This window comes from Thunnus thynnus, chromosome 8 (assembly GCF_963924715.1).
Source record: "Thunnus thynnus chromosome 8, fThuThy2.1, whole genome shotgun sequence".
NCBI lineage: Eukaryota > Metazoa > Chordata > Actinopteri > Scombriformes > Scombridae > Thunnus > Thunnus thynnus.
Genome location: NC_089524.1, coordinates 5,641,159 through 5,667,107, shown reverse-complemented (window position 1 = coordinate 5,667,107; position 25,949 = coordinate 5,641,159). Strand labels below are relative to the sequence as shown.

Genomic DNA, 25,949 nt, shown 5'->3' with positions numbered 1-25,949 from the left:
ATTCTGGGACAGAATCTTCAAGTTTAATAAGGCCCCACATTGTTAAATAACTACATTTTTCATGGAGTAGAAGAATATAAAGCAGCTGATGAGTTGAGGAGTCTCTTGTGCTTTGGAAGACCTCTCAACTGGACGCCTACAGAGAATTCCAACCTCATAATGAGAAACTCTGAAATAGCCACCATATTTCAGGCTTCATTAAGTAGCAGATATTACGCAACAAAACAGGCCAACTGCTAAAATCTTCTCTGGGGCACAGGGACAGAAGTGTATGAGTTACTGCCTGCCAGGAGCTATTATGTCAGCAGTAACACACATGTACGTGTGGCCGTAGCTGTTTTTCTCATTGTTAGGATAAAGAATTTGCTCCATGGTGGGATGTGACAAAGCGGTTTCTAAAAATCGCTGTGCGTCTTCGCATGAATCGTCCGTCAACTTGCACGTGAGCGTAATTTTTGGACTACAAAGTTTTAAAAAAGTAATAATTGGCGTGGCCATAACTTGGGTCAATAAAGAAGGGACATACAGTATCTGCTGACAATAACTCAAACAGAGCTTGTTTCGTTTCGTTGTCTTCCAATCAGAGAAACTGCAATACTCATTTGGTGTGTGGAGACAGCGCTACAAGGATCCTGGGAGTGGATTTATGAGGTCTGGATTGCCTGCACGGAGTAAAATGAAACCTAACACCAGCTCTGCTTCTTCAGCGAGGCCTGAGAACTTTGAGTTTACAGCTATAAAGAACACTATCCTGACTTTCATAACAAAAGGTCCCTGCTCGTCCGCTGTTCATTACGTCATGGTCATTTTTTTAAATTTTATTTTGAAATTTTAATACGAGGATACACCCCTTAAGATGCACCATCTCGTTTTTAAGGAGTTCATATTGGTGAGACTCTTATCTAAAAGTGGACAAGTGTGGATTCACTGTCGAGTCAACTTAATTGTCTTATGCATTAATATTATTATCCATCTCTCTATACGTACTCTAGACTTTCCAAGCGAGTCGTTCCCGGTGAGAACAGATCTTTAAAAAAAGGGTCGCCAATACTTTCCCTTTGTCTAAAAAGGCAAAATAATTTCCTAAAAGATCTGGGCACTGTAGTTTTTAATAAACATTACTGAAATAGGAGTTAATAGCGCATTTCTTATGGACCATTTTCAGCCACGGATTTGGTGCTTGAGTGATTATTTACAGCAGCAGGATGGCGTATGTGGGATCCACTTAAAATAAACTACAAAGAATGAGTTCATGGTAATGAAGGATGTTATCCAGCGCCAGGGTGTGGCTCATTGATGTGTTTTTAATAGTTTTTGGACAACAACGGAGGTCTGTGGTGCATATGAATGAGTTATATCAGGCTTTGATTTAACAAGATAATACTTTTAATCCATTGATTCGTTGGTTTTGGTCTTTTAATGGGATTTGTTGACAATAAGAGAAATAAAGAATATCACCAGTTTTATTGGTTTTTTTTGGTCACATATGTTGTTTACCTTACTTCAACTTTAATTTGGACCTCTGTAATGTCTTCAGGTTTTTGTTTTTTTCCGATTTCAGTTTATTGCTGGTGTTTTTTTTTAATGTTTGTTTTGTAAGAAGCACATTGTAACTTGGTTTCTGAAAAGTGCTCATTTAAAAAAGATAAAATTTTGTATCCTTGCCACTATTGTGTCAACCCACCTTTTCTTAGTAACTGGTGAGATGTAGCAATAAAAAACACTAAAATGTTGTAGATGCATGCCGTTCCTTTGCTGCCTTGTTGTGCCAAACCTATTGAGCAACTAATTGCATAATCCTACTACCGCAATGTCAGACATGAAGAGTTTAGTTATTTTTAAAGAAAATACAAAAACACAACACAAAGTAACACTCTAAAAGCCAGGTATTTTATTTCATAAATTCTGTGTGATGAAATTGAGTGTTTTTGTCTAAAATAAACTCGGGGAATAATGGGACTTCCATGATACTGCCACCAGACTAACTACTAAACTCTTGAACTCTGATTTTCCCCTTTAAATTTCCTTCTTAAGCAGCCTTGAAGTTAGAAAAAAACAGTTATTTTCCACATTGTCTGACAACATCACTTAAATAGTATGTCTCTATTTGCTGTTCCAACACTTCCTTGAAACTGTACGATGCTTACACTGGGTGAATTATAAAAACCACCCCATTTTCAGCATCAGAAGGAGATTTTCAAGCTATCTTGTGACTTCATACACTTGTCATTTTATACACATTTTTCCCACAGCTCCGTTTGACATGTTATGTCTCTGGAATCCTCGAGACCTTGACTAGAAATTAAAATAAAGTTATGTGGGTTTGAACAATGCCTGGCTGCACAACATGTGTTTGTAACATTTGTCCCAGTTGAAACGGTTACAAGGAAAAATCCTCTCTAACACACTTTGACAAAGAAGGAAAAAAAGAAACATCTATAGACAGTGCATTTAATGGTCTGTTGTGGTGTTTAATTCGTTTTTTGCCGTCTGAATATCTGGACAAAGATATTTAACCGCAGCTACGAGTAAGATTTGAAAGCAGAAACCTTGCCAACAATTTAAAATATATGTGCTGCATATCAGATTTTTGGTGTCTGTCCCTGAGAATGCAAAAGCAAAAAGCTTCTTTTGAGAGCGTTTCATCATTTTGCACTGACATTCAGCAACCATATGAGGAGAAATCCACCATATAACCGGAATCCATTAGAAAGGCACTTTGGGACAGTCTGTTTTTCTTCTTCCCCTCCAACATAATTCAAAAATGAATTTCTTGTAAACCTCATTATGCATGATTAAGATCACATGATCAAATTATTCATTTTTTTTAATGTACACAACTGCTCCTTTTTTTTTATTAAGGTCATCTTGTAATAAATGTTGGCTTGCAAGAGCCTGACTGACTGCACATTAAGTACACTACAGTTGAACCTAAAGAAAAACAACATCATTTATCTACTTTCATCTCGTAACTATTAACTATTTATCTAACTTTTTGCACACACAAGTTCCTGTTTCCTGCATCGGTTTAAGCTACAGTATTCCAGTCTTATAGCACTGTCATAAAGGTAGTTATTCTCTATAGCAGCAAGTATAAGCTGAGGCAATTCATAATGCAGCTTAAGATGATTACGATGTTATTTCTGGTTTGCATATTTCAGCTTTGGGTGTGTGCGATATTGTTATCAGGACCTTACAGAGCGTTCACAGCAAGTGTTGGCGAGATGAGAAGATAAAACGATGTTCATATTATGCATGTTGTTTGTTTCTTTTGATTCAAGATTGTATCACAGTGTACAGGATTTCTAACTACATTTGAATGTAATTGTGCCGTGCAACTTGAACTAGACTAGCTGCTTGCATTGTAATGTGGTTTCTGTGCAATCATGTCAGCTCTCAAGACATCGCACTCAGTCTGCGTTAGCTTTAATAGCTCTGATTTGGGTTTTCAAGTAATCAACTGCTTGCAAACTAGTTTTGCACAGCAGGTGATGGTCCTATACCCACCACTGATTGAAAAAAAAAGGCCAGTCTGAGGTGTTAGTCAAGGGACATTCAGTGAGACATATGAAATCCTTAACTGAAGTAGTGGAGGCAGGTCACAACACTTCATCACAAAGCCACAAGGAATGCATTCAACTTTACACACTGATGATATCTAACTGTATCTGAGTATCCAAGAGTGGAATTGTCCTTTGAGTTCAATAAAGCTTGAAAATGCAAATTATTATTTAGTAACTAGATCAGTCAGGTGTGTCTTTGTCACGTCGATGACCTCAACAGGTGAGTTGACTCTCCTTGCCAACAGTCATAAAAGGTTACCACAACAGCCGCCGTATTTACTCCCCCGGATCACTGGAGCCATTGTCTGAACTTCTCGTCCAATGACGACAGGACCGATGACGTTTGAGAATATGCAGCAGAGTGTGTTTCTGGTGAATTCGTTACGCACGTCTCACGGCTGGAATGACAGCCATCCGAAAACAAGGAGGAAGTTTAGATTTGAGACCTGCACATGCACACGCACACATGGACGGACGGTTGACAGATACCGAGGTGTGGTGTGTCAACGGGGCTATTTTTAGGGGTTGATGTGGGAGCTTTTGATTCTTACCTGTAGTCTGGATTCAAAAAAAAAAACAGGCAGGGCAACTGCTCAGTCAGAGTCTTGCATGCGCAAATGCAACTAATATCTTGCCAGTTTCTGCTATGCTGTCAGAACGCTTTCATTTTTGCATTGAAGAGTGAGGAAATGTGAAATTTAGCGTTAAGAGAACAGCAGCGAACAACACTAACTGCTAATAAATAATGAATGATTGCACTGCTGACCAAGCAGCTAGAATATGGTTTGATGCAGCGCCAGGATGTTGCACAGGTTAGAAGCAAAGATAAGAGCAGGATTTATTTGATCAGTGTCTCTCCGCTCTTTGCATGAACACAAAGATAAACTTTAACCATAGTGACAAACTGTGTGTCTGTTTATGTGTATGCAGCACACACTCAACGCTCTGACTCACACAGGCCCGTGCAGCCGCAGTGGTATGTAGCGCTCCCGCTTTTTTTGCACTTGCTGCACAAGAATAAACTTGCAAATTTAAAACAAAAGGATGATTAGTCATGTATTGAAAGTACATGACTTCACTGCAGGGAATGCTGGGACGTGACTCTAACCAAGCCTAAAATACATTTGTACATTTCTTGATACATGGGAACCTTGGATGGTGATTCCTCTCTGTCAATCAAAACACACCACAGAGATAAATAGCCTGCCAGTCATGCCGCTGCGAACCACAGAGTTGTCAGTGCGACAATCACGCAGTGATATCATGGTGAAATTATTAGTTGATTAATTGACAGGCAGAAAATTAAATAACAACATTTCTGACAATCAATGAATCTTTGAAGCCATTCATCAAAATTAAATGACAAACACTGATTCATTCCAGCTTCACAAATTCTCAAACGTTTTACTACTTTTCTCATGATTTTGGACTCTGGGAACTTGTGAGGGGCGTTTCTCGCTATTTCCAGATACTTTGTTTTAAAGTATTCAGTTAATTAACTAATTAAAAAAGAGTAATCAATGAAAAGAAAATGATAAAAAACAGCTCTACATCAGAACTCAAACAGAGATGCCTCTGGCTTGCTTGTCTTACAGCTGCCAACACACTAAAAGCTTGAAGATGGAAATCTTCCAAATCTGTCAATACATAAAGATGATGTTCAGATTTTAGAGATACGGCTAGCATGGAACAATGGCAGCTACTATGCACCACAACAAAACTGAAAACATTTCATGCTGACAGCATGACTTTATTACTATGAAATCCACATTACAGATAATCTGCTCATATGGTCTGGTTTTTGAATTTGTACTCCTGTTTCTGTACTGTTTTGTTCATATTTCAGTAGCAATTGATCCAAAATTAATACAATAAGGGGAAAGAAACAACTGTTGCTGCTGGAGAAAGGATGATGTTTTCTATTCTGGTGTCTACAGCAGAGCAGGTAGGTGGTAGGTGAGAGAGGAGGGAGAATGTTTGTCTGCTTTTTCTTTCTCTCACAGAAGGATAATCTCACCTGGGAGGGCATTCCTGTGTACCCAACCAATGCTTGTTGCATCACAGTGATTGAGACACAAACATAAGTGCAAAAGGGCAGAGAGGCCGAGAAGGTGCTGAGAATATGACAGCGGAGGAGTTATGCGAACACGGATAGGATAGAGCGAGAGATAAAGACAGATTGAGAGACAACTTCCCATTTATCACCACCACTCCTCCTCCTCCTCCTCCTCTGCATGAGAGGTTGAACAAAAACCGCAGAGCTGTCACTCAACTAGCAGCAGTTTGGACCCTCGAGCGACACATGAACTTGGAAGTATGACAGCCGGGCTGCATTAGCACGGACACGCACACAAGCACGGACACGCACGCAGACACACACCGACTCGGCTAAATGCACGTACGCACTCATGCACAGACACATAAACACTGCAGTGCAAATCTAGATCTACACAAACAATCAATGCTTCCAATTCTAACTGATACAAATTGGGATCTGCAATAAGCTAAAATAAAGGGAAGGAAATAACCTGCATTTAAAACCTCCTGCATCAATGACCAATCTTATTAAGCATGTTGTGGTCTCTTCCAAGGACTTGCAATTTGCTTTTATTCTGAAATAAAAAAAAAAGAGTATGAAGACAAATCCTGAATGTAAGTTGAGAAGTTGTATTGGAACATCCAACCTATTGCTGCGGTATAATAACTTCTTATTGGATATTTTCTAAAATCTCACAGTTCTCAAGTTGTGACCTCCTGTGTGCAGATATTTTTTTTAAAATGTCAAGGGACGCTCCAAAAATGATGAAAATAAGTTTATAGGTCTTAGGAGATATTATAAAGCCTGTGAAAACACTGTCAAGTTGTCAAGTGATGATGTCATAGTGATGTCATCAGGGTCGTCTCATCTTGTGCTTGGAAATGTCAAATTTCAACGCCAGCATCACAAACTTGGATTATGGAGATTTAAAGATGTGGACATTCACCAGGCAGGGAGTGTTTAATAAAAGACACAATTGCACTGCATTATGGGAAGTGTAGGATCCAGAGTTTTTGGTGTTTGACCCATATAAATAACTAAAAGACAGGATATCTCACGCTCTTTTTTAACGGTCTCTTGCAACTCCCAAAATTTAAGGAAGTGCAAAACAATATTCTAAACATTTGTAGTGTGACACTGAGATTCGAGAAACAAAAATTCTAGCCGATGTTCTAGTAAACTGCTAACTGTTGCCAGTAAGCAACAATTTCCTCATGACTTACACTACTTTAATGCCAAGCATATCATATACTCGACTTCCCATGTCAAAAACACTACATCGCAAGTCTATTTTAAGGCAGAAAAACACACACACACCCCAAAGCACAAACATATAGCACACAATACATCTATTATATTGTATTAATTCACACTTTCTTTTATTTCACCTGTGCTCTTCCTTGTCCTGTTGATTTTAGCCTCCGTGGGGCTTCCCCCTACATGAATCACACCATTTAAATAAAAGAGCATCTGAAACACAATCCGTGATCAGTTGCAGTCTTGTAAATCTCTCCACGAGGTCTAAACATAACTATGAGAATCAGACACAGGAAACCATCTAGCACCAGAAACATCCGCGGCCATGATTATCACCTGGCATATATCGCCTGGCAACCAAAAAACTAATCATAACCATTAGAGCGTAAGACAAAACGACACACCTTTGCAAAGTCTCAGACAGAGGACGCTCACCTGAGCCAAACCTCATCGCTGGCAGGAACCCACAAGCTGACAAGTGTGACTGACAGCTCTGTAAAGCCAATACAATGGAAACAAACAGCAAGCACGACAGTTGGAGCAGTTTAAATCTAACATGTAGCTTTATTCAAAACAACCCTGACAGGTTTCAACCAGACAAAGCTTTTGCTTCGCAGAAAATGCTGGTAGCTTTATTTATTTATTTTTTATTTTTTAATTTGAAAATAAGCGTGTTTCACATCCAGTAAACATCTTCCACAACCACAGACAAACACGCCGTTTCCTCTGCAGCCTCGGGGGCCTTGTATCGCCAATTAATAGACAAGTGCACAAATACACACAAAGACAAACATTTGCACCACATGTGAAGCACACCTGCATATTTAACCCCCTCACACACACACACACACACACACACACACAACTCCCTGGTTGCCCCCTCCTGTCCCAAGGGCCGCGGAGATAAATGGGCTCGTGTCAGACAAACACACTGACAGGGATAATGATGAATTACATATATATTAGCACACAGCCCGAGGACACACTCCTCTAACACACATCTGCACACAGGCCCCACATGGACCTACATTTTCTTGCACTTAAACAGCAAACACGACACTGAAAGTGTCTAAGTCAGCTGAATTCTTAATACGTGCACACACACACACACACACACACACTTGATGACAGGTATTTCCACTTGAGGAGAGCCACAGTGCTGAGCTGTGAGCCCGGTGTCAGTCACCTCCTGTCTGAAGGGGTCAGAGGTTAAACACTCTTCAGTCTCTTTAAGCCCTACCAATAGAAATAAAGAGACAGTGAGACAGAGCAGAGAAATCGCCTGTTGTAACTTAAGTCTTCCTCTCCTTATCCCTCCCATCTTTAGCCTCTGTTTCCTGTGAGCTACACGTGTACTCAGTAACAGAAACTGAAGGTGATTCAACTTTACTCACTGAAAAACAGGACAGTCAGGTAACTTTTTCACTTAGAAAGACAGATGCAAACACAGAAGACAACTAGTAGATGTATCCACTGACAGAAAACTTATCAGCAACAGTTTTGACAAGTGATTTATCATTTAATAAAGAAAAATACTGAACATTCGTTGGTTCCAGCTTCTCAAATGTTAGGATTTTCTGCTTTTCTCTATTTAATATCGTTGTAAATTGAATAAATCTTTTTCAGAACTTCTGATGTGCCCTTTTTTCCCTTTTTTGGACAGTCAACACATGGAAATCACAGTCAAAGAAAATTGCAAATCTGGAAAACCCAGCTCTGATTTTTTGGCTCTCTGTTTACATGCTTTCTTAAAACTGATTCATATCAGAATCTTTTGTCTTTCTGCATTTACAGTACAAAAATAAACCTCCGATTCAATCTATGAATCTATGAGCACAGCCGTATCACCATCTATAATTGGAGCAAAGAAGAGATAATAACTGAAGCAGGTGGAGGAGCCGGGGTTGCCCGGGTTTGGAGCTGGAAAGTTGGTTGGTACAGAAGGGCAAAGGCTTAACTAGAAATCCCCCCCCCCTACACTGTTAGTCAGAAGATGGCAGGAACTGCAAAGGTGCAGCAAAGCATGACCCGAAAATCCCCAGATGAGGGTCACACGGGCAAACTTCTGGTTCCTATCTGAAGTAAATCCACATGTACAGTACCAGTTTAAAGTTTGGACACACTTTCTCATTCCCTTGAACGAGAAACCATGTCCAAACTTCTGTCTGGAACTGTCTATGTGGCTCAAAAAAAAGTGCCATCTGGGTCAAATAAAGTAAACAAGGCACATATAAACAGAAAAACAGCTTTTAGAATAAACTGCCTCAAACCACATTCATCACTTTTGACCAATTCCCTGGAAGATGAGTCAAAGATCTTTCTGCAGTTTTTCCTCAGAACTCAGTGGATGCTCATGTAGCTTAACAATAGATGATGTTGTCTTGACCGAAGTGACGCATGGTATTACTAGTTTGCAAATGATTCAAAAGCAACAAAGGTGGTGATTTATAAGAAGGTGACCAATGTGGAACTGATTTCATGAATGTACTATGCCAATGAATGAGCTAAGAACCAATGCAACATGACCGTATGCTGTAACGGCTGCAGCCCAACACCTTTAAAATGTAATGTGATACAAAACATCTGCCCAACAAATAATGCTGCTACTACTTGAACTTTCCAGGGTTTGTTGACACTAAAAGAACACAATGGTCAAATGCTCAGACATGTTTTAAGACATGTAAAATGACTCTGTTTGGAGTAATGATTTATGTCAAAAAAGGTCATTTACATAGTTAAAATTCTTAAAACTACATCTACTCCTTCTCCTTCCTTGAAAAATCCAGAAACAATGAATATTCCCGGGGCCACTGCAAGTTTACCAATTGGACAACAATTGGCTCCAAACTAGTTGTGATGTCACAAATCCTGCTCACAGGTTCACGTCTTGAACTCACTCAAGGTTGGCACCAAGAAACTTTCCCCTTTCAACAGACGATTATGAAAATTCTTCAGAGCGAGAGTCAATCATCCAAGACAAGCAACACAATTTTGAGTGGAGGGGGACTTTAAGTTGCTCTTGAAGATGAAAAAATGTCTCACAGAAAAGAAACTCTCAGACGGAGTAAAGAGAAAAGGTACATTACAAGCATTCAGTACATTTAGGTACATTTAGTCAGGCATATTTAAATGCAGACCTGTTTTGGCCTCTCAGGGTCTTCATTAGGGCGGAAATAATACAAGACTATTATAGTTGTTTGAGCGTTGGCTGATACGTTTTGCAGCTGTTTGCTCTGATAGTGTTGCACTGAAAGGTGTTTCTATATTTTGTTCACCTCACTTATGGTGGAGCAAAACATTAGAAACACCGCATGCAATGCAATCCAATGCACTGCACAATGTTATGACGCCAGCAGCCTCCGAAATCAATACTTCAGTTAAAGCCTGCAGGGTTTTTACTAAAGGGTTGTTGTATTGGATTGAATCACAATGTACAGGGCTTCTATTTTTCTGGTCCCTTAATTGATATATAATTGTTCACACAGGACATTTGGCATCCATTAAATTCAGCAACAAATCGTCAAGGAAACTATTTTGTGTTCTGGCAGCATTTCGAAACAGTCTGGTGAAGTCTGTAAGTGGATGTTTAACCGCACTCTATCAAAAGTTCAACTAATTTATTGATCGACTGGGTTGTATCTTTTTTTTTTTTTTGCATCGCATTCCATCCACATCATACATCAACACATTAAAGTAAGCATCAGTACTACAAGAGATATTGTCTGTTTGTTGATGTATGACAAAAGCTCTTGTGAAAGACACCTAACTGTTTCTTTGGCTGACTTGACATGATTCTGGAGTAGTTTTCAGTGCAGATTCAGGGTTAGGACTTTGAATGAATGAGGTGACATGCACAAAGAACACAAGCCCAGGTGTGTGACCGGTGGTTCCATCCCCTCAGCTGTCAGTCAGCGGGGCCTCCTCGCTAATCCTCCACCATCACTCAACTGGATCTCAGCTCTAATCTTGCCAGGCCAATCCTCAGCAGAGGGGCGCGCCTGGCTTTAAACTGAGAACCTGACAGCTAATCTCGGACACAACACCCCTGGGTAACCTTACACCCTCCCTACGGAGCAGCCACAATACCCCCGGGGCCACAGCGATGAGAGAAAGACCTCCCAAATGTCAGAGACACTTCACACCTAGCGAGGGAGATGGAGGGATAATCTGCTGGCTCATATCTTTAAGTTGGATGCTCACAGCTGTTACGAACACAAGTATTGTTGTTCATACACAAGCTGATGAAATATGACTAGCAGAGGCGATCCAACAAATGCCTTCGCTGTTGAATAAAACTATTCAAGGTTCCTGAATACACGCACCCATTCAACACCAACAGGCAGGATGCAGCCTACATTACTCTTGGAGAAGCAGTCTGCATTGTTTCCAGCTGTTTAAAAGCATACAATAAGCAACCTGAAGCTGTCAACTGGACGCGTTATGGCTGATAAGTGTATGGTCCCAGACACAATGACCGGTAATCAGATACTGTACATGCAGCGAAAAACATGCTACATTCATGTTAAGGTTAGGTTTATAGAACAGGAAATATGTGCTGTGCCATGAATTATATGGGACAATATGAATTATATATTATTCTGAGGCAGTTTTTTTTTTACATGGTTAGTATTCCAGATAAACTGCACAGAAAGCAACAAAATCTGAAATGAAGTGAAACAGTCTAAGTTTGACCAGTTCTAGAGCAGTTCAGTAATGTAAATATGAAAAGTCAATAGCGTTATGTAATTATGTAGTAATAGTTTAGGGTCTCATTAGTTAATTTGAACCATTTTAACAATATTGTCCCATTAGTGTAATATTAAGGCTTAAATTTGTAGTCCTAACCGCACCCAATTACTCAAACTGGGATTTTCTGGCAGCATGTAGTAAAACATCCTCCGGGCCAGCATGTGATTTAAACATACAGTAGATAAACAGCACACACACACACACATACAGCGGACTTACCACTTCAGTCGGACGGAAATATTTGGGGTCCACCTTCACGTGCACCACCCCTGTCTCCTGGCAACGACCAACCTCCTTCTCATCCTTTCCCTCCCACCTGGAAAGACAAAAAAATTTTAAGCAGGAAGGAGCATTTTCCCACAGCTGCTGGAAGGTTTAACTGTTCTCTTCAATGTCTCTTTCTCTCTCTCTGGTGCAGTTTGTTTCTTTAACATCTTGTGCAGACAAAACATGTCACCTGTCTTTTTCTGAAGTCAACACAACAGACAGTGAAGTCTAACACACACACGCACACGCGCACACACACACACACACACAAAGTCATGTATCCGTCACTTCAGAGGACATTACTTTGACTTACATTCATTTCCTGGAGACTTATCCTAACATTAATCATAACCACCATATGCCTAACCCTAACCTTAACATAACCCTAAACTAACCTTAACATAACCCTAACCCTAACCTTAACATAACCCTAAACTTACCTTAACCATAACCACCACATGCCCAACCCTAACCCTATCCTTAACATAACCCTAAACTTACCTTAACATAACCCTGACCTAACCTTACCATAACCCTAAACTTACCTTAACATAACCCTGACCTAACCTTACCATAACCCTAACCTTACCATAACCCTAAACTTACCTTAGCATAACCCTGACCTAACCTTACCATAACCCTAACCTTAACATAACCCTAAACTTACCTTAACATAACCCTAACCCCATCCTTAACATAACCCTAAACTTACCTTAACATAACCCTGACCTAACCTTACCATAACCCTAAACTTACCTTAACATAACCCTAACCTTACCATAACCCTAAACTTACCTTAACATAACCCTGACCTAACCTTACCATAACCCTAACCTTACCATAACCCTAAACTTACCTTAGCATAACCCTGACCTAACCTTACCATAACCCTAACCTTAACATAACCCTAAACTTACCTTACCATAACCCTAACCTTAACATAACCCTAACCCTAACCTTAACATAACCCTAAACTAACCTTAACTTTAAACCAAGTCTTCACCCTAAAATTAATAATTTACATTCAGGGGACTTGCTATTTGTCCCCATAAGGGAGGCGAGTCCCCAGACTGTGTAAACAGATTTACGCCCCTACAATATGAAAAATACCTGGACCACACACACACACACACACACACACACACACACACACACACACACACACACACACCAGAGTCTTCCAGGACACATGAGAGAGGTGAACGATAGAGATAGAGGAGGGGGACTGACTTGTGGCATTGAACTAGTGACAGAAGCTTTCTAATAAGTTTCCAAAACATACATGCCTTCTCAGACACGGAATCTGTAACATTGCTGGCTTGGTTTATTTAATGGCTCTATTCAAACATGACATGATAGTTAAAGATAGACTTGTAATGCTCACATAATTATTGCCAATTGGTATGTCAGAGGGAGTGGTGACATTTCTGGAGAACAGTGGGGAGTTTAAAAATAATATCAAGGAAGACGAGTAATCTCAGTTCTCTTATAAGCTGTATCAGCGATGGATTTTAAAATTTATTTTGCATGTTAATTACCCTTTATTTCCGTGGCTGAGTGATAGCAGTCAATGATTCTCACTATAGTTCAAGCTGATTTGTAGATCCTTTAATACATTGTCTTTTATAATTTATTGGAATTCTGCTGCCAGTTTCATACAGTCCATCAGCATCAACTCTGTTTTAAAAGTGAGCGGCGTAAAAGAAATACATTCCCTCAGGCTATCCCACTCTTGGATGGTAAACCTTTGGCACTTTAAGGTACATTACTTTCTAATTAGTTATGGTTTTGTGTACTTTTGTGTAATATGTTTAATATGTTTAGGTTATTTAACCTCTGAATTGCAGATTGAATGTTGTCGTGTTTGTCCTATGAGCTCACCAAGCCAAATTACTAACGAAGTTTATTAACTCAACTCAAAGAATAATTAAGAACATTATAATAATAATTAGATTAAGACTGACAATTGAACTTGTTTGCTTGGCAGTTAACATGGTGGACTTGGCTGATGATATACGTGGTTTTTATATTTTTGTTTTTTGCCCCACATTTCAAAGGAATAAAATCCTCAATAACAATGTATTTGTGGCTCATCTGATGTAAGAGGATTGTTTCAACAACTATAAATTGGCTTATCTGCAAAATATTATGTTTGATTGGCTGATTTTATCAAATGATAATTAAGTGACATTTATTACAGTTCTCTTAAGAAGACAGAACAAGATGCACATGTAGTATGTCTCTGGGTATTGAGTGTGACTTCTCAATTTCACTTCAAACATGTAAATGCACAGCTGAGGGGTATATGTGTGTGTGCATACTCACACAATGCTCTTCCCCACATGTTTGAAGGCCTTCTCCACAAACTCCCTCACGCTGTGCACCTCCCCCGTCGCTATGACGAAATCCTCTGGCTCCTCCTGTTGCAGCATCAGCCACATAGCCTGAAAGAGACAGCGACAGAGAGGTTAAACCACTGAGAGATCATAAAGACAGTTCGACGCTCCACTCTGGACCCTGCCCAACTCGATCCTGACAGACAGGAAGTGAACCTGCGACCTCTGAGCGGGGCATTCGCCCGTACCTCTGTCCTGACGTCACCGCAAGGGCTCAAGGGACGCATACCGTGGGAAAGGAGGACAGAGCACTCCCACAGGCCTACTGTGCTGCTGGCACACATGAAAACACACGTGGCCATGAATGCACACACACACACACACACACGAAACAGATTTGCACACAACTGACACGGTCTAACAGCTTAAAACAACACCATAAGACAAATGAAAAGTGAAAAGCAAAGTTAAGGAGATGACAGATTTCCAGAAATAAAAGAAAAGCAGCACTCAGCCCTGATTTGTGTTCTCTATTTCTAAGTACATGGTGCAGGCAGCGTTATTATCAGCCAGTATACCCCAGTGAAAGCTGATAGCGCAGGTCCCCGGATAAAGCAGCACTATATTAAACACCCAACGAGGGCGTCTGTGCGTAGTTCCATAATATTTATGGTGAACCGGAGCCAGCAGGTCAGAGCTGCTGACCTGCTGAAAAGACTCGGCGGGGACACAAAGACTCGCAGTCAGACAGACGAACTCTTACTTCTGCACTTGAATTGACAAATGAAACTAAAGAGAAAGGCAGAGAAAGAGAGAACGGCTGAAACGCCCAATTTCAGCTTCTGGCCTTTACAGGAGAACGTCAGAAAAACAAGAAAGATGTGTTTATATTTGAAGTGTTACGTAAAGTTGGTTATAATTCAAGATTTTATCAATCTTGATTATTTATTACAGTTCATATATGTTCCTTATTCAGATTCTTTGCGTACTATTTGAGCAAGGGTAGATTTGTGTTGCCATAAACATGTCATACATGTCAACATAGCCTGAGACTCTTCAGTGTTTCCCTTTCAATCTTTCAACCAAGAGTCCAGTAATCTCCATTAATAATCATGCACTCACTGATTTCTGATCCTTTCTACTCAGAGCTGCAGTTGAGCTCCTGTTAATACAAACACGACACACGCCCACAATGAAACCACCCTTAAAACTTTAGTAACTGACAATGGCGACTGCAATCTCCTCGGTGCAGAAAATTAAAGTCTACTGACATTTTTGTACGCACTAAAATGAATGGATCCATTTAAGATAGTGTAGGGAGGAGATGTTAAAGAATAAATTGCCAAAACGACCTGATTAGATAAGGAAATAAATGCAAGCTTACAGAAGTTTGGGTGAACATCATAAAAACTCTGCATGGAAAACTACTTTTGCAATGATGTTTTTAGCCACATTGTTAAAGCTCCATATTGTAAACATCACGTACTCTACTTAATACCGGCCAGGTAGTAGCGGCCGACCCTACCGGTAAGCCCACACGTACTGTATGTCCAGCCACACACACGGTTTAAAAGCTGTGAATTCTCTACAGCAGAGCAGAGCAGAGCAGAGCTGTAATCCAGACAGGTCAGCAGTGAGGTGGAGAGGTGTGGAGTTGGCTTCCTCTCTGTCTCCTACTAAAGTGACTAAAACGCTCTGCCTGTCTCGTTTTCTGAGGAGCACATCAGCGCAGTTTATGTGCTCTACTTGGATTTGTGTTTGACAGTCTCTGTGTGTTTCTTCGTGTATGTGTGTGTGTGTGTGTGTGTGTGTTCCATCCAGCCACATCAAGATGTTTTATGTGGTACAGTTGGACAGAGTAGCAGCTGGCCGTCTCACTCTGCGTATTTAGCAGGTTCTGTATTCCCTCTGCAGTAGTATTCATAGGTTTGTCTTTCATGCTCACACCTACAAATGCACACACAAGACTCAAATGAACTCCCACTGGCAGCTCCTAGAGGCCTCAATGTTCATTACATCCAACAAAACCAAAAAGCACATGATAGAGCAAACACACATCCTGGTGATTTTTTTCTACTCTATAAAGGGGTTTATCTATTTGGAACGTAACTGTGCTCAGCAGATTTCATGGCAGACTTGTGTATAAGATATCTTGAACGCACAGTTGACGTTTTGGCCGCAAGACAAAGAAGCTCATCGAGCGTCAAAGATGTCGAGGATTCATCCTCTGGGGTGCAGGAAATGTGCTCAGTCCATTTCAGGTCAAACTGCCCATTGATTTTGATATTTCATGTGAATAAGTAGAAGTTTTGGCCAGATAGGGGTGCGAGAGAAAATGTCAGTGTGTCATCAAAATATAGCAAAGAGCAAATTGAATGTAAATGTGGCTGTTACTCTTTGAGATACTTTAAAAAGACCAAAGTGTCCATCAAGGGGACATTTTTGAACCGACAAGGACACCAGATTCACTGTCAGGAAAATCATTAGCAATCATCTACTGGGGACTGACGACATGCATATTATATTTAATGGCAATCTGCCTGTTAGAAATGTTGCATGCAAAACTGACATTTGGCGTTTTTGGTGGAACTAAAGCAAAGTTCATGGCGTGTCCAAACTGGGAAGAGTTCATTCTCTGGGGAATATGAGTATGAATGTGCTCATTATATTTAATGGCAAAAGCCCTGATAAGATTTATATATTTCTTGCATAAATGCAGAATATTTTGACCTGATAGTCATTGTCAGGGGGGTCACAAAAATTGGAAAAATCTTTTGGGACTATGGATATTGATACAAAAATTTCAAGCTGATCTGACCTGTAGTTGTTGAGATGTCTCACTCTGGACCAAAGTCAGAAAAAACTGACTGATTCAGCTATTGGTATTTTGGCCTGTTGTAAAAAAATGCTGCTAAATAAGCCTACCCAACTTAGCAAGTATGTTGTGATTATGAACTCAATTACTGTACTGTGTTATTGTTTAAGCACATGCCTGCCCTAAAACACACACACACACACACACCAGCAGTGATGGAATGCTCCTCCTTGGGGAGGAGAGGCCGTCCTATCTCAGGATCGTTCAGGGTCACCTGACCGCTCAACGCTGATGGCTCCCCTGAGCCTGACCTCTGACCTCTCACCCTCTGGCCCCTGATGAACAAACCAGATTCTCACACTGCTACACGAGCCAATAATGGCACCTCTGTATTATGACTGACAGCGGAACGAGCCAATCGAAACATCTTCACTTCTCCACTTCAACCTGAGCGCCATCGCAATCTGTGTTTCCAATTGTTTCCACATTTTGTGCTTGACAGGAAAATTTAGTTATCTTACGAAACTAAGTTTGTCTTCCTGTCAGTTTATTGCAGATAACAGATAAAGAGAAAGAACACTAAAAAACTTACATGGCGTACATCCATTTTTTTTTTTTTTCCATAAATAGTGAGGTGAAGCAGCATTCCCATAAATGTAGTACGTAGATATTACCATACTGGAACGACAAGTCTTCTATCTATAATCTAAAAATCTATAATATTTCTATTTTATGTATTTATTTTTTTAACACAGTTGCTCCAAACAGGAAACTGATGGACAGACATATAAATACAGAAGCAGAAAGAGCTAATTCACAACAATTGGGATAATCAATTCATAATATTTTAAGTGAATTGTCAAGTTAATGTTATTTGTACAGCCTAAAATCCCAAATTTGCCTGAAAGGGCTTCACAAAATGTACAATATGTGACACCCTCTAATAAAAGATCCTTATTTCTTTACGTAATAATTTACGTAGTAATTTACCTTTAACAGGAAAAATAGAAGAATGGCACATCGACTGTTTCCGCATTCTCAAATTTGAAGATTTACTGTTTTCTCTGTTTTATATAACTGTAAATTAATCATTTTTTTGCTGGTTTTGATTTGTTAGTTGAACAAAAACAAGCAATTTGTAATTGTAACCTAAAAATAATCAGCTCTACATATATGACACTGTAATATTTATGAACATAAACATGATTAATATCCGACTTGAGGATTCAATGAGAAGTGAGTTCACATTCTGCCACTTCAAAATAATTTAATCTCTTGCTCCTCCGATTGTGAGCGGGATTAATTATCACTGGAAAACGGTGAAATATCAAACACTGACATCTACACTGTAATACTGTTTTGATCATCTGACGTGTTGATTATTTGGACTTGTAATGAAGCAGGCTCTTTCCCTTTTCCTGTGAACCGCGCTGATGAATGTGTAGCCTGTAGTAAACTGGATGACTGTGATGATGGGAGTTGGGAACGCAGCTCTGCCTCTCTCTTGCAGCCAGAGAAAATGTTTATGGCCGGAGCTGAGTGATATGGCCTCTGCTGATTTTTAACCAGGAAATGTAATAAATAATATGATGTGTATTTTTCTACTCATTGTAGCGGGAATAAAGCTCAGTGAAATCATGGGAGACTGTAGATCAATCTTCTCAACTCGCTCAGTGATAACAGCTGAAAGGAGAGTACTGGCTTCACTGTGGGTATTCCCATATTTAACTCTACACCATCTCTTTTCTCAAATCACATCACCCCACCCTCCTTCTACCTTTTTTACCCCCTCTTTTCTTTCTCTTTCCCCCTTCTTCTGCCCCCTCCTCATGTTTGCTCTGCTTCATTAGCTATCTGATAAACAGCTCGGAGGTTCAGCCCTTCACACTGAACCCGCACCTTCCTGTTCACATGGCCACAGGATGACCCCCATCACACACTCCACACTCGTCTCCAGCTCAGAGACAGATACAGACCCTTGCAAACAACCCCTACACCTTTAACTGAATTATACTCTGTCACACACACACACACACACACACACACACACAAACACACACACACAAGGGGAAACCTGGTGACCAAAGTTCAAATGCTATGTTTCGTTCACAGACTGTAGAAAAACATAAATGCATGGGGTGTGTGTGTGTGTGTGTGTGTGTGTGTGTCACATTGCAAGTTTCTGACTCAGACTGAGATTTTTTGAAGATTTGATTTTTTTTCATCTTTGTCAGTTTGGTCACAAGAGCCAGAAAATATAAATACAACTTGGATCCAAGTTAGTAAAATACCCAAATTTGTTCAACTCAGAGACTAACAAATATGTTTTTTATGGTAAAGAAGTGTTGGGCAGTGTGAGTATATATACTGATAGATGGCTTATGTTTTACATTATTTATTACTTCCCTTTATCTCTGGTTGTATTAAGTAACTGTGGGCAATTTTTCCAACCAATGAGCAGAACTGTTTTATGTCAATATTAGATTGGATAATTAGCCAAAGATATACATTGCCACCTGCTTATTTTATCCATAAATATTTTTTCAATTAAACTACAATAAAATGTACTACATAACATTATCTACTGATATCAAGATGCAAAATTACACATAACATAATAAAAGATTTTATCCCCATCACCCACCTTGACTACATTTCGTCGAATATTCATGTAAATTACATAGTATCCTATTTATCCTTAGGTTTTGTTACTTTTATAATTTGATTTATTTATAGATCTACAAAACACATCAGTGCAAAGAATATTAAATTGCCTTAATTCCAACATCCATGATGTCAGATTGTAACATGAAATCAAAAAAATCTTTAAATCTTAAAGACGAAACTACAATAAAAATTTCAGTTTTAATTAATGGTTTTGAAAGTAACCAGATTGGATGAAATGCTGTTATCAAGCAAACCTGCTCCAAAACATACTTGTCTATAACTTTTAAATCTCATAATGGAACAGTTTATTTTAGAAATTACAATAACATTAAAATCATTTAATCTGTAAAATGTCAAAATCCATTAAAATTTGTTACACGTTACCAGAGTAACCAAAAACTAATCTGGTTTTGAACAGCAGGCACAAAAAAAGAGCAAAAGTTTCAAATTTAAAAAAAATCTGAGTCAGCAAATTTAAGGATGACTAATCAATAAATCAATAAACCAATTCAGCGCTTTACTCTCTAAAGAAAAATGTGGGTTTTTTTACAGTCACATCAATACAGTTGGAGTTTTCATGGCTTCAGCATTCAGCTGTGGCGGCTTTTTTTTTTTTTTTAATGTATTACATTTAATCCTTTCCATATGCCCCTGTCAGATAGAGCACAGATAGAGCACAACCAAAGCTACTAGACTGCTGGAAAATCCCTGGTATAAACCAAAGGCAGCCTGCTGACTCAAAATACCCCTGTATAGGTCACACAGTGCATTCTCACCACTGTGATACCAAAGGCAAAAAAAAAAAAAAATACGTTGTTTCAGGTCCTTAACGCTCTATTGCTACTGCCTACCATCTGCTAATGTGACTGTAACAGAATGTCATACTTGAACAGTCTCTGTAGATTAATTCGTCCTTCATGATATGACAGAACAGCATCTCCAAAGTTCATAGGGAGTAAGTGTCTAACTCAAAGACACTTCATTTAAAAAAGGTTTCCTTGCTGTCCAAAAAAAAAACTCTTTAGTGTCTAAAAAGAATTTTAGAAAAAAAAAAAGAACAAACCAAACTCCAAACCACAGCTTAAGTGATGACTTATCTGGACCTCCTCCTCCTCCTCTGCAGCCTGCTGACCTCTCTGTCCTCTCTTCTCTCCTCCCTCCCAGCGTCCCAGGCTGTTATGGCCCCTCGGTCCTCTGTCTCTGCCTGCTTCACTACAGCTGACATGTGGAATGGCTCACAGTAAACACTTAATGGAGCAGCTATTATGGCCACAGAAAGCCATCAGACCTAATCTGCCTGCTAATGCCACTAACCTTCAGGTTTCACACACACACACACAGATGCATGTGAGCACACACACACATACACAGGTGTGCAGATATGGACAAATACACAAGATATACACACACTTGCTGCCTTACCCACAAATGCAAATATATGAAAAACATGAAATCACAAACATACTCACACAGTGATTCATTCAAATCCCTGCACAATATAAAACAAAGCTTCACATTTAACACTACGGTACCAGTCAACACACTTTCTCATTCAAGTGAATGGGAAGGTGTGTCCAAACTTTTGACTGGTACTGTACATGTAGCATAAATGGATTGGCTGCCTTATATTTCTAATCTCCTAACACCACTTTAGTCTGTCTGAATCCTTGTGGCTTTGCCACCAGACAGAGTATACCAGACTACGCTGCAGATGGTTTTTGAGAAGCTGCAGGTTCTTGTCTTCCCCGCTACAGAGCTCGACCAGAGCTGGCTTTTCCAGATCATTTGTAGCTTAAGAGGTTCTCAGCTCTGTTCCACAACATGCTTGCACAGCTGCCAGACAAGAATGTTAAAGCCTGAAAAATAAGAAGAAAAGTGTTCTTATTTTGGCGTGGGCCAGAGGGAAGCCTTGAATTGGAGCAGACGCAGCTCCAGCCTGCCAGCCCCACCTCATACCACTGATAATGAGATTAATGACCTGCACTCACAGCTATGATACAAGACACTCATGTACACAGAAATGTGCATGAACAAGCGCGGCGCCGCACGACGTCACATTTTAGGCTCAAAACATGGTCTCACTCATGTACGTCATAAGTTATTGTTATCAGCTGGTCTTTTAGGACCCACATCCATCAAGGCCACTACTTCCCGGATATGCTGGCAATCATCTGCAGCCATCTTGTCCTGAGATTAGGCAAATAGTATTGAAATTACAACTCCAGAATGACCTAGGCCCCAGGGCTGATACCAGACTACCAACAGATAAGCTCCTACTAGATGTTTACATATGACTATATTTAACAAATTCATCTAATTTCTAATTATATACAGCTTTATTTGCATCAATACAATTCTGAGAATGACAAGGACCATGGCTGACTTCCTCTACAGCATGTCCTCCTACGTAGATCTCAATCTCCACTCCCATTTTAGTTTTTAGGACTTGACCTACCACTTAAATGCTACTTTTATCCTCATGTAATTTAATTTAAGTGCTTGTTGTGTAATAATAACACTGCTAACTGTGTACTTACAGTCAGAGTACAGCGTGCAGCAAACTGTCATGAATGGATGCTGCCATGAATGAGGCCTTGTCTACACTAAATTTGAAGACCATATTTTCTCCCTGCTTGCCCAAAAAAAACCTTTCAACAATGTGCTCACTGAAATAAAGTAAATGATTAATAGTTTTAGCATCCCGTACGGCGGACGATCTTGAACTCTGAATGACAATTAAGGGCATTGCTATCATTCAAAAAATTCTTAAAGTTGAACTGAAATTAATATCTCTAAGAACTCTGTATATTTGTTTTGACTTGTGTACTCATTTGTTGGGATTTTTCATGACCTAAAACAATAAATTAAAGTTGTATTTATTTCTGTGCCCTGATAGTGTGGTGATTTCAATCACAGGGTTACATAACACACTGATGTGAGTTCTGATAGTCTGGTAATTTGCCATCACCACAACTAGACCCACGAAAGAGAGAGACGGCTAACGCTAGCTAGCCCCCTCCTTTCTAAAATGCAAGACAAAAACAGTATTGAGTGTGAGAGACCTGCTGACAGGGTTCCTACAGCTGAAGGCAAGTTAGATTTAAGACTTTAAGACTTTTTTTTAATGCCACTTGGACTGACATTTAGGACCAATTTTACAATAACAGAAAATGAAGAAAAAAATGACATCAATTACTCAGAGTTAGGGACAATTTTGCCCAACACAAGTTTTTTGGTCCAGTGAACAAGTTAATTATCAACTTCAAATGTTGAATAAAATGTAACTAGACTGGAATACGTGGAAAACAAACATAAAAATCATGACTCATCAGTATAAAGGTACAGTTGGCTGAGAACTGTAACTCCAAACAGCTACTCTGTTGCATTCATAAAGTATTTAGTTTTTTAATGAAGCGTCACATCCATCACAAACGCGTCCTTGTTAGCATCCACAGCAAGCTGATCTTATGATCTTCTGTATGTGTGTGTGTCAGGTGTTTTGTCACTGTGTTCAGACACCACAGTGACAGACATTTTAATACCAATTAAGGCCTTATTGTTAGATTAAGACTTTTTAAGGATCTGCGGGAACCCTGCGCTGACTTATGAAATAACATGAATGATAAGAAACATCTGGTGGGAATCAGTGCTAACGTTTGTATACTCGGGCAGTGGAAGCTAGTTAGCCTAGCTTGCTAGTTTCTATTTTCCAAGTGAAATAAAAGCTCAACATCATGATGAAAACTCCTGAATGTTGACTATTGTTGAGTCTTAAATCACTAACAGTATGTAACCAACAGGTGGGCTTGTTGAGAAAGGCCAAAAAACGGGGGCTATGATGTACTCGGTCAGTAGTGCACAACAGAAACTGACAGCGCGCTCCCACAGTATCAAATATTAGTCAAACACTGCCATAGGTCGACCCAGAGGCTTGAAGCTTAGACGCTGCTTCTAGAAATATGTGCAAAAAAGTTTTTATCCTCTTTGAAAAATGGAAAATTACGCACAACGTGTGGCTAAACTATTATTTAGATTGTACTTACTTACCAAAAAAAAATGTGGAGAATTCAAATGTCAGTTCAACTTGAATGTGAACTGCAGTTTAAACTGTCAGAGTGGATGGCTACATAGCTGGTAACAACAGCATGAAACTCAAGCTTCAATTTCATTTTAGTCTTTCATCATCGTTCACATTTTTGGCGATGAGTTTCTCACCATCGGCCCTGTTTTTAGCAATGACTATCTTTTGCAGTATCGTTCCCTTAAGGGATTTAGGCTAAGTGTTGCACCACCGCTGGGACACAAATAACCAAGAACTTATTTAACATCAGTTTGCTTTGGCCTGCTGGGCTGCTCTTCTGTAAAGGCGGAATGAACAATCACAGACAGTTTACATTCGCAGCCGTTCGACGAGTGGGTATGTTTGTCACATGAATGAACGGCGAGCGTATGAAGTTACATATGAGTGACTGACAACGCATTGTGTGTGTGTCTGTCTGTGTGTGAAACAGCATTCCATAACAGTGCAGGATAATCCCAAACACCGGATTAGAGAAGAATAGTCACGTCTGACAGCTTCCTTCGAAACTCTGCACTCAAAGGATCCTTTTGTTCTTCGAGCGTCCTCGCTGTAATACACACACCTTCACGCCTCCCCTCGGGGGGGGGGTGCTGACGAGGTGTTTGTGACTCAATCGACAATATGCAAAGTGGCATCTCGTGAAGCAGGTGACGCAAGTGCTCCCTGCCTCTTTAAGCAGTGTATCGCATAACAGCTCCGCAGTTCTGCCAACACGACACTGACACATAATCCACTTCAGTACAAACATTTTGACACGGCCGGGAAGAGAAGCAGTTTAATACGAGCCTGCAGGACCTTCTCTCTTCTCTGGCTTTTGATTAAGGCTGGGTATTGAACCTGCTGAAGTGTGTCAGTAGTATGATATAGAAAGAGTGTTGAGTAAACAAAAGGGTTAATATGTATTGAAAGAGTATTGTTTTTCATATGTGTACAAAATCTTGAAACGTTCTTCTTTTGATAGTTCTCTATGCAGAAAAGGGATTCAAAGCTTTTGAAGTAGATTAAACCACAAAAAAGAAACAAACAGAATAACTGGGTTGAAGTTTAATTAATATTTTTTAGTTAATTAATGTAGCTGTGTAAGTAAAAACCAGCTACCTGCTATGGTTCAACCAACACCAACACCCAATCATAACATAATACTTCTGATTTTTTTTTACAGAAGTAAAAATACTTTAAAATACTTTTATTACTGAGGAACACTGTAAGAATAGTGGGTAATAATACTACAACTTGATCTGTGATTAATTATTGAGACAATTTGACTATAAAGACAAATCAAAATATTCCTTTAATATCAGAACTAAATAAAAATGTCATTTTTCATGAGCTGTAAATTAAACTGATTAAATGAGAGCGGACAAACAGACCATATAGACTGCCAAAATGAAATGGATGTCCTTAATAAATATAAATAATGAATAATGAACTAATAATAATTGCTAACAGTACAGTATATGCAGTGGGTTGTAGAGGCTATAATTACATTTTTACAAGCAATTACGTTGGTCAACAAACGGTGGGAAAAAAAAAAAAAATCAATATAAAAATCTTTCTCTCTCTATATATATTCAAGTCGCCTACAGACAGCTGTTGAATACAATAGTGGGAACCAGTCAGCACACTGGCCTCAGCTATTCACCCATAACAACATCACAACACAAAAACTCAATATTTCTCAAACTAGGCCTGCAGAGACATTCAGTCTGGGGCTAGTTTTGTGACTAAGTCCTGCCACTCATTATACACCAGTACAGATAAACCAGCTGGCAAAAATAACATTTACATGAATTTCAGTGTAGCAAACTGAGAGGCCTACACCCTTCTTTTTTTTTTTTTTTTTTTTACAGACAGCCAGAGAGACCAGATATCAAGTCAAGAAAGCAGATTAAAAGTACTGAAATAGAGACTGGTGGGCTTACATTCCAGGGATTTCTGAGTAGAGAAGGTTTCATCCGATGAATTTTCCCTTTCCATCATATTTTATGTGACTTAACTTCGTTATGTTTCACTGCGACCTCTCCTCTCATAAGACCTTTGGTTTCTTTTATATTTCTTTGTACATACCATAATTCCTGGTGGTCTTGTAGTGAGTCAGTGAAGGGCAGAGGTGGATCTGGCAGGACTATGAACCAGACCAAACCAAACTAAACCAGACGACGGGGGCAAACTCAAG

At 39.5% G+C, this 25,949-nt stretch overlaps 1 protein-coding gene across 1 annotated transcript in view; it reads right to left on the bottom strand.

Annotated features, from left to right (window-relative positions):
* The window catches only part of gmds (GDP-mannose 4,6-dehydratase), a 198,313-nt gene that overhangs the window by 28,516 nt on the left and 143,848 nt on the right, over window positions 1–25,949 (bottom strand). The window contains exons 8-9 of the mRNA XM_067596208.1: window positions 14,200–14,318; window positions 11,827–11,923 (exon numbers count right to left, since the gene is read on the bottom strand). Of these exons, the coding sequence (XP_067452309.1) occupies window positions 11,827–11,923; window positions 14,200–14,318 (216 nt within the window). The remainder of the gene's footprint in view (window positions 1–11,826; window positions 11,924–14,199; window positions 14,319–25,949) is intronic.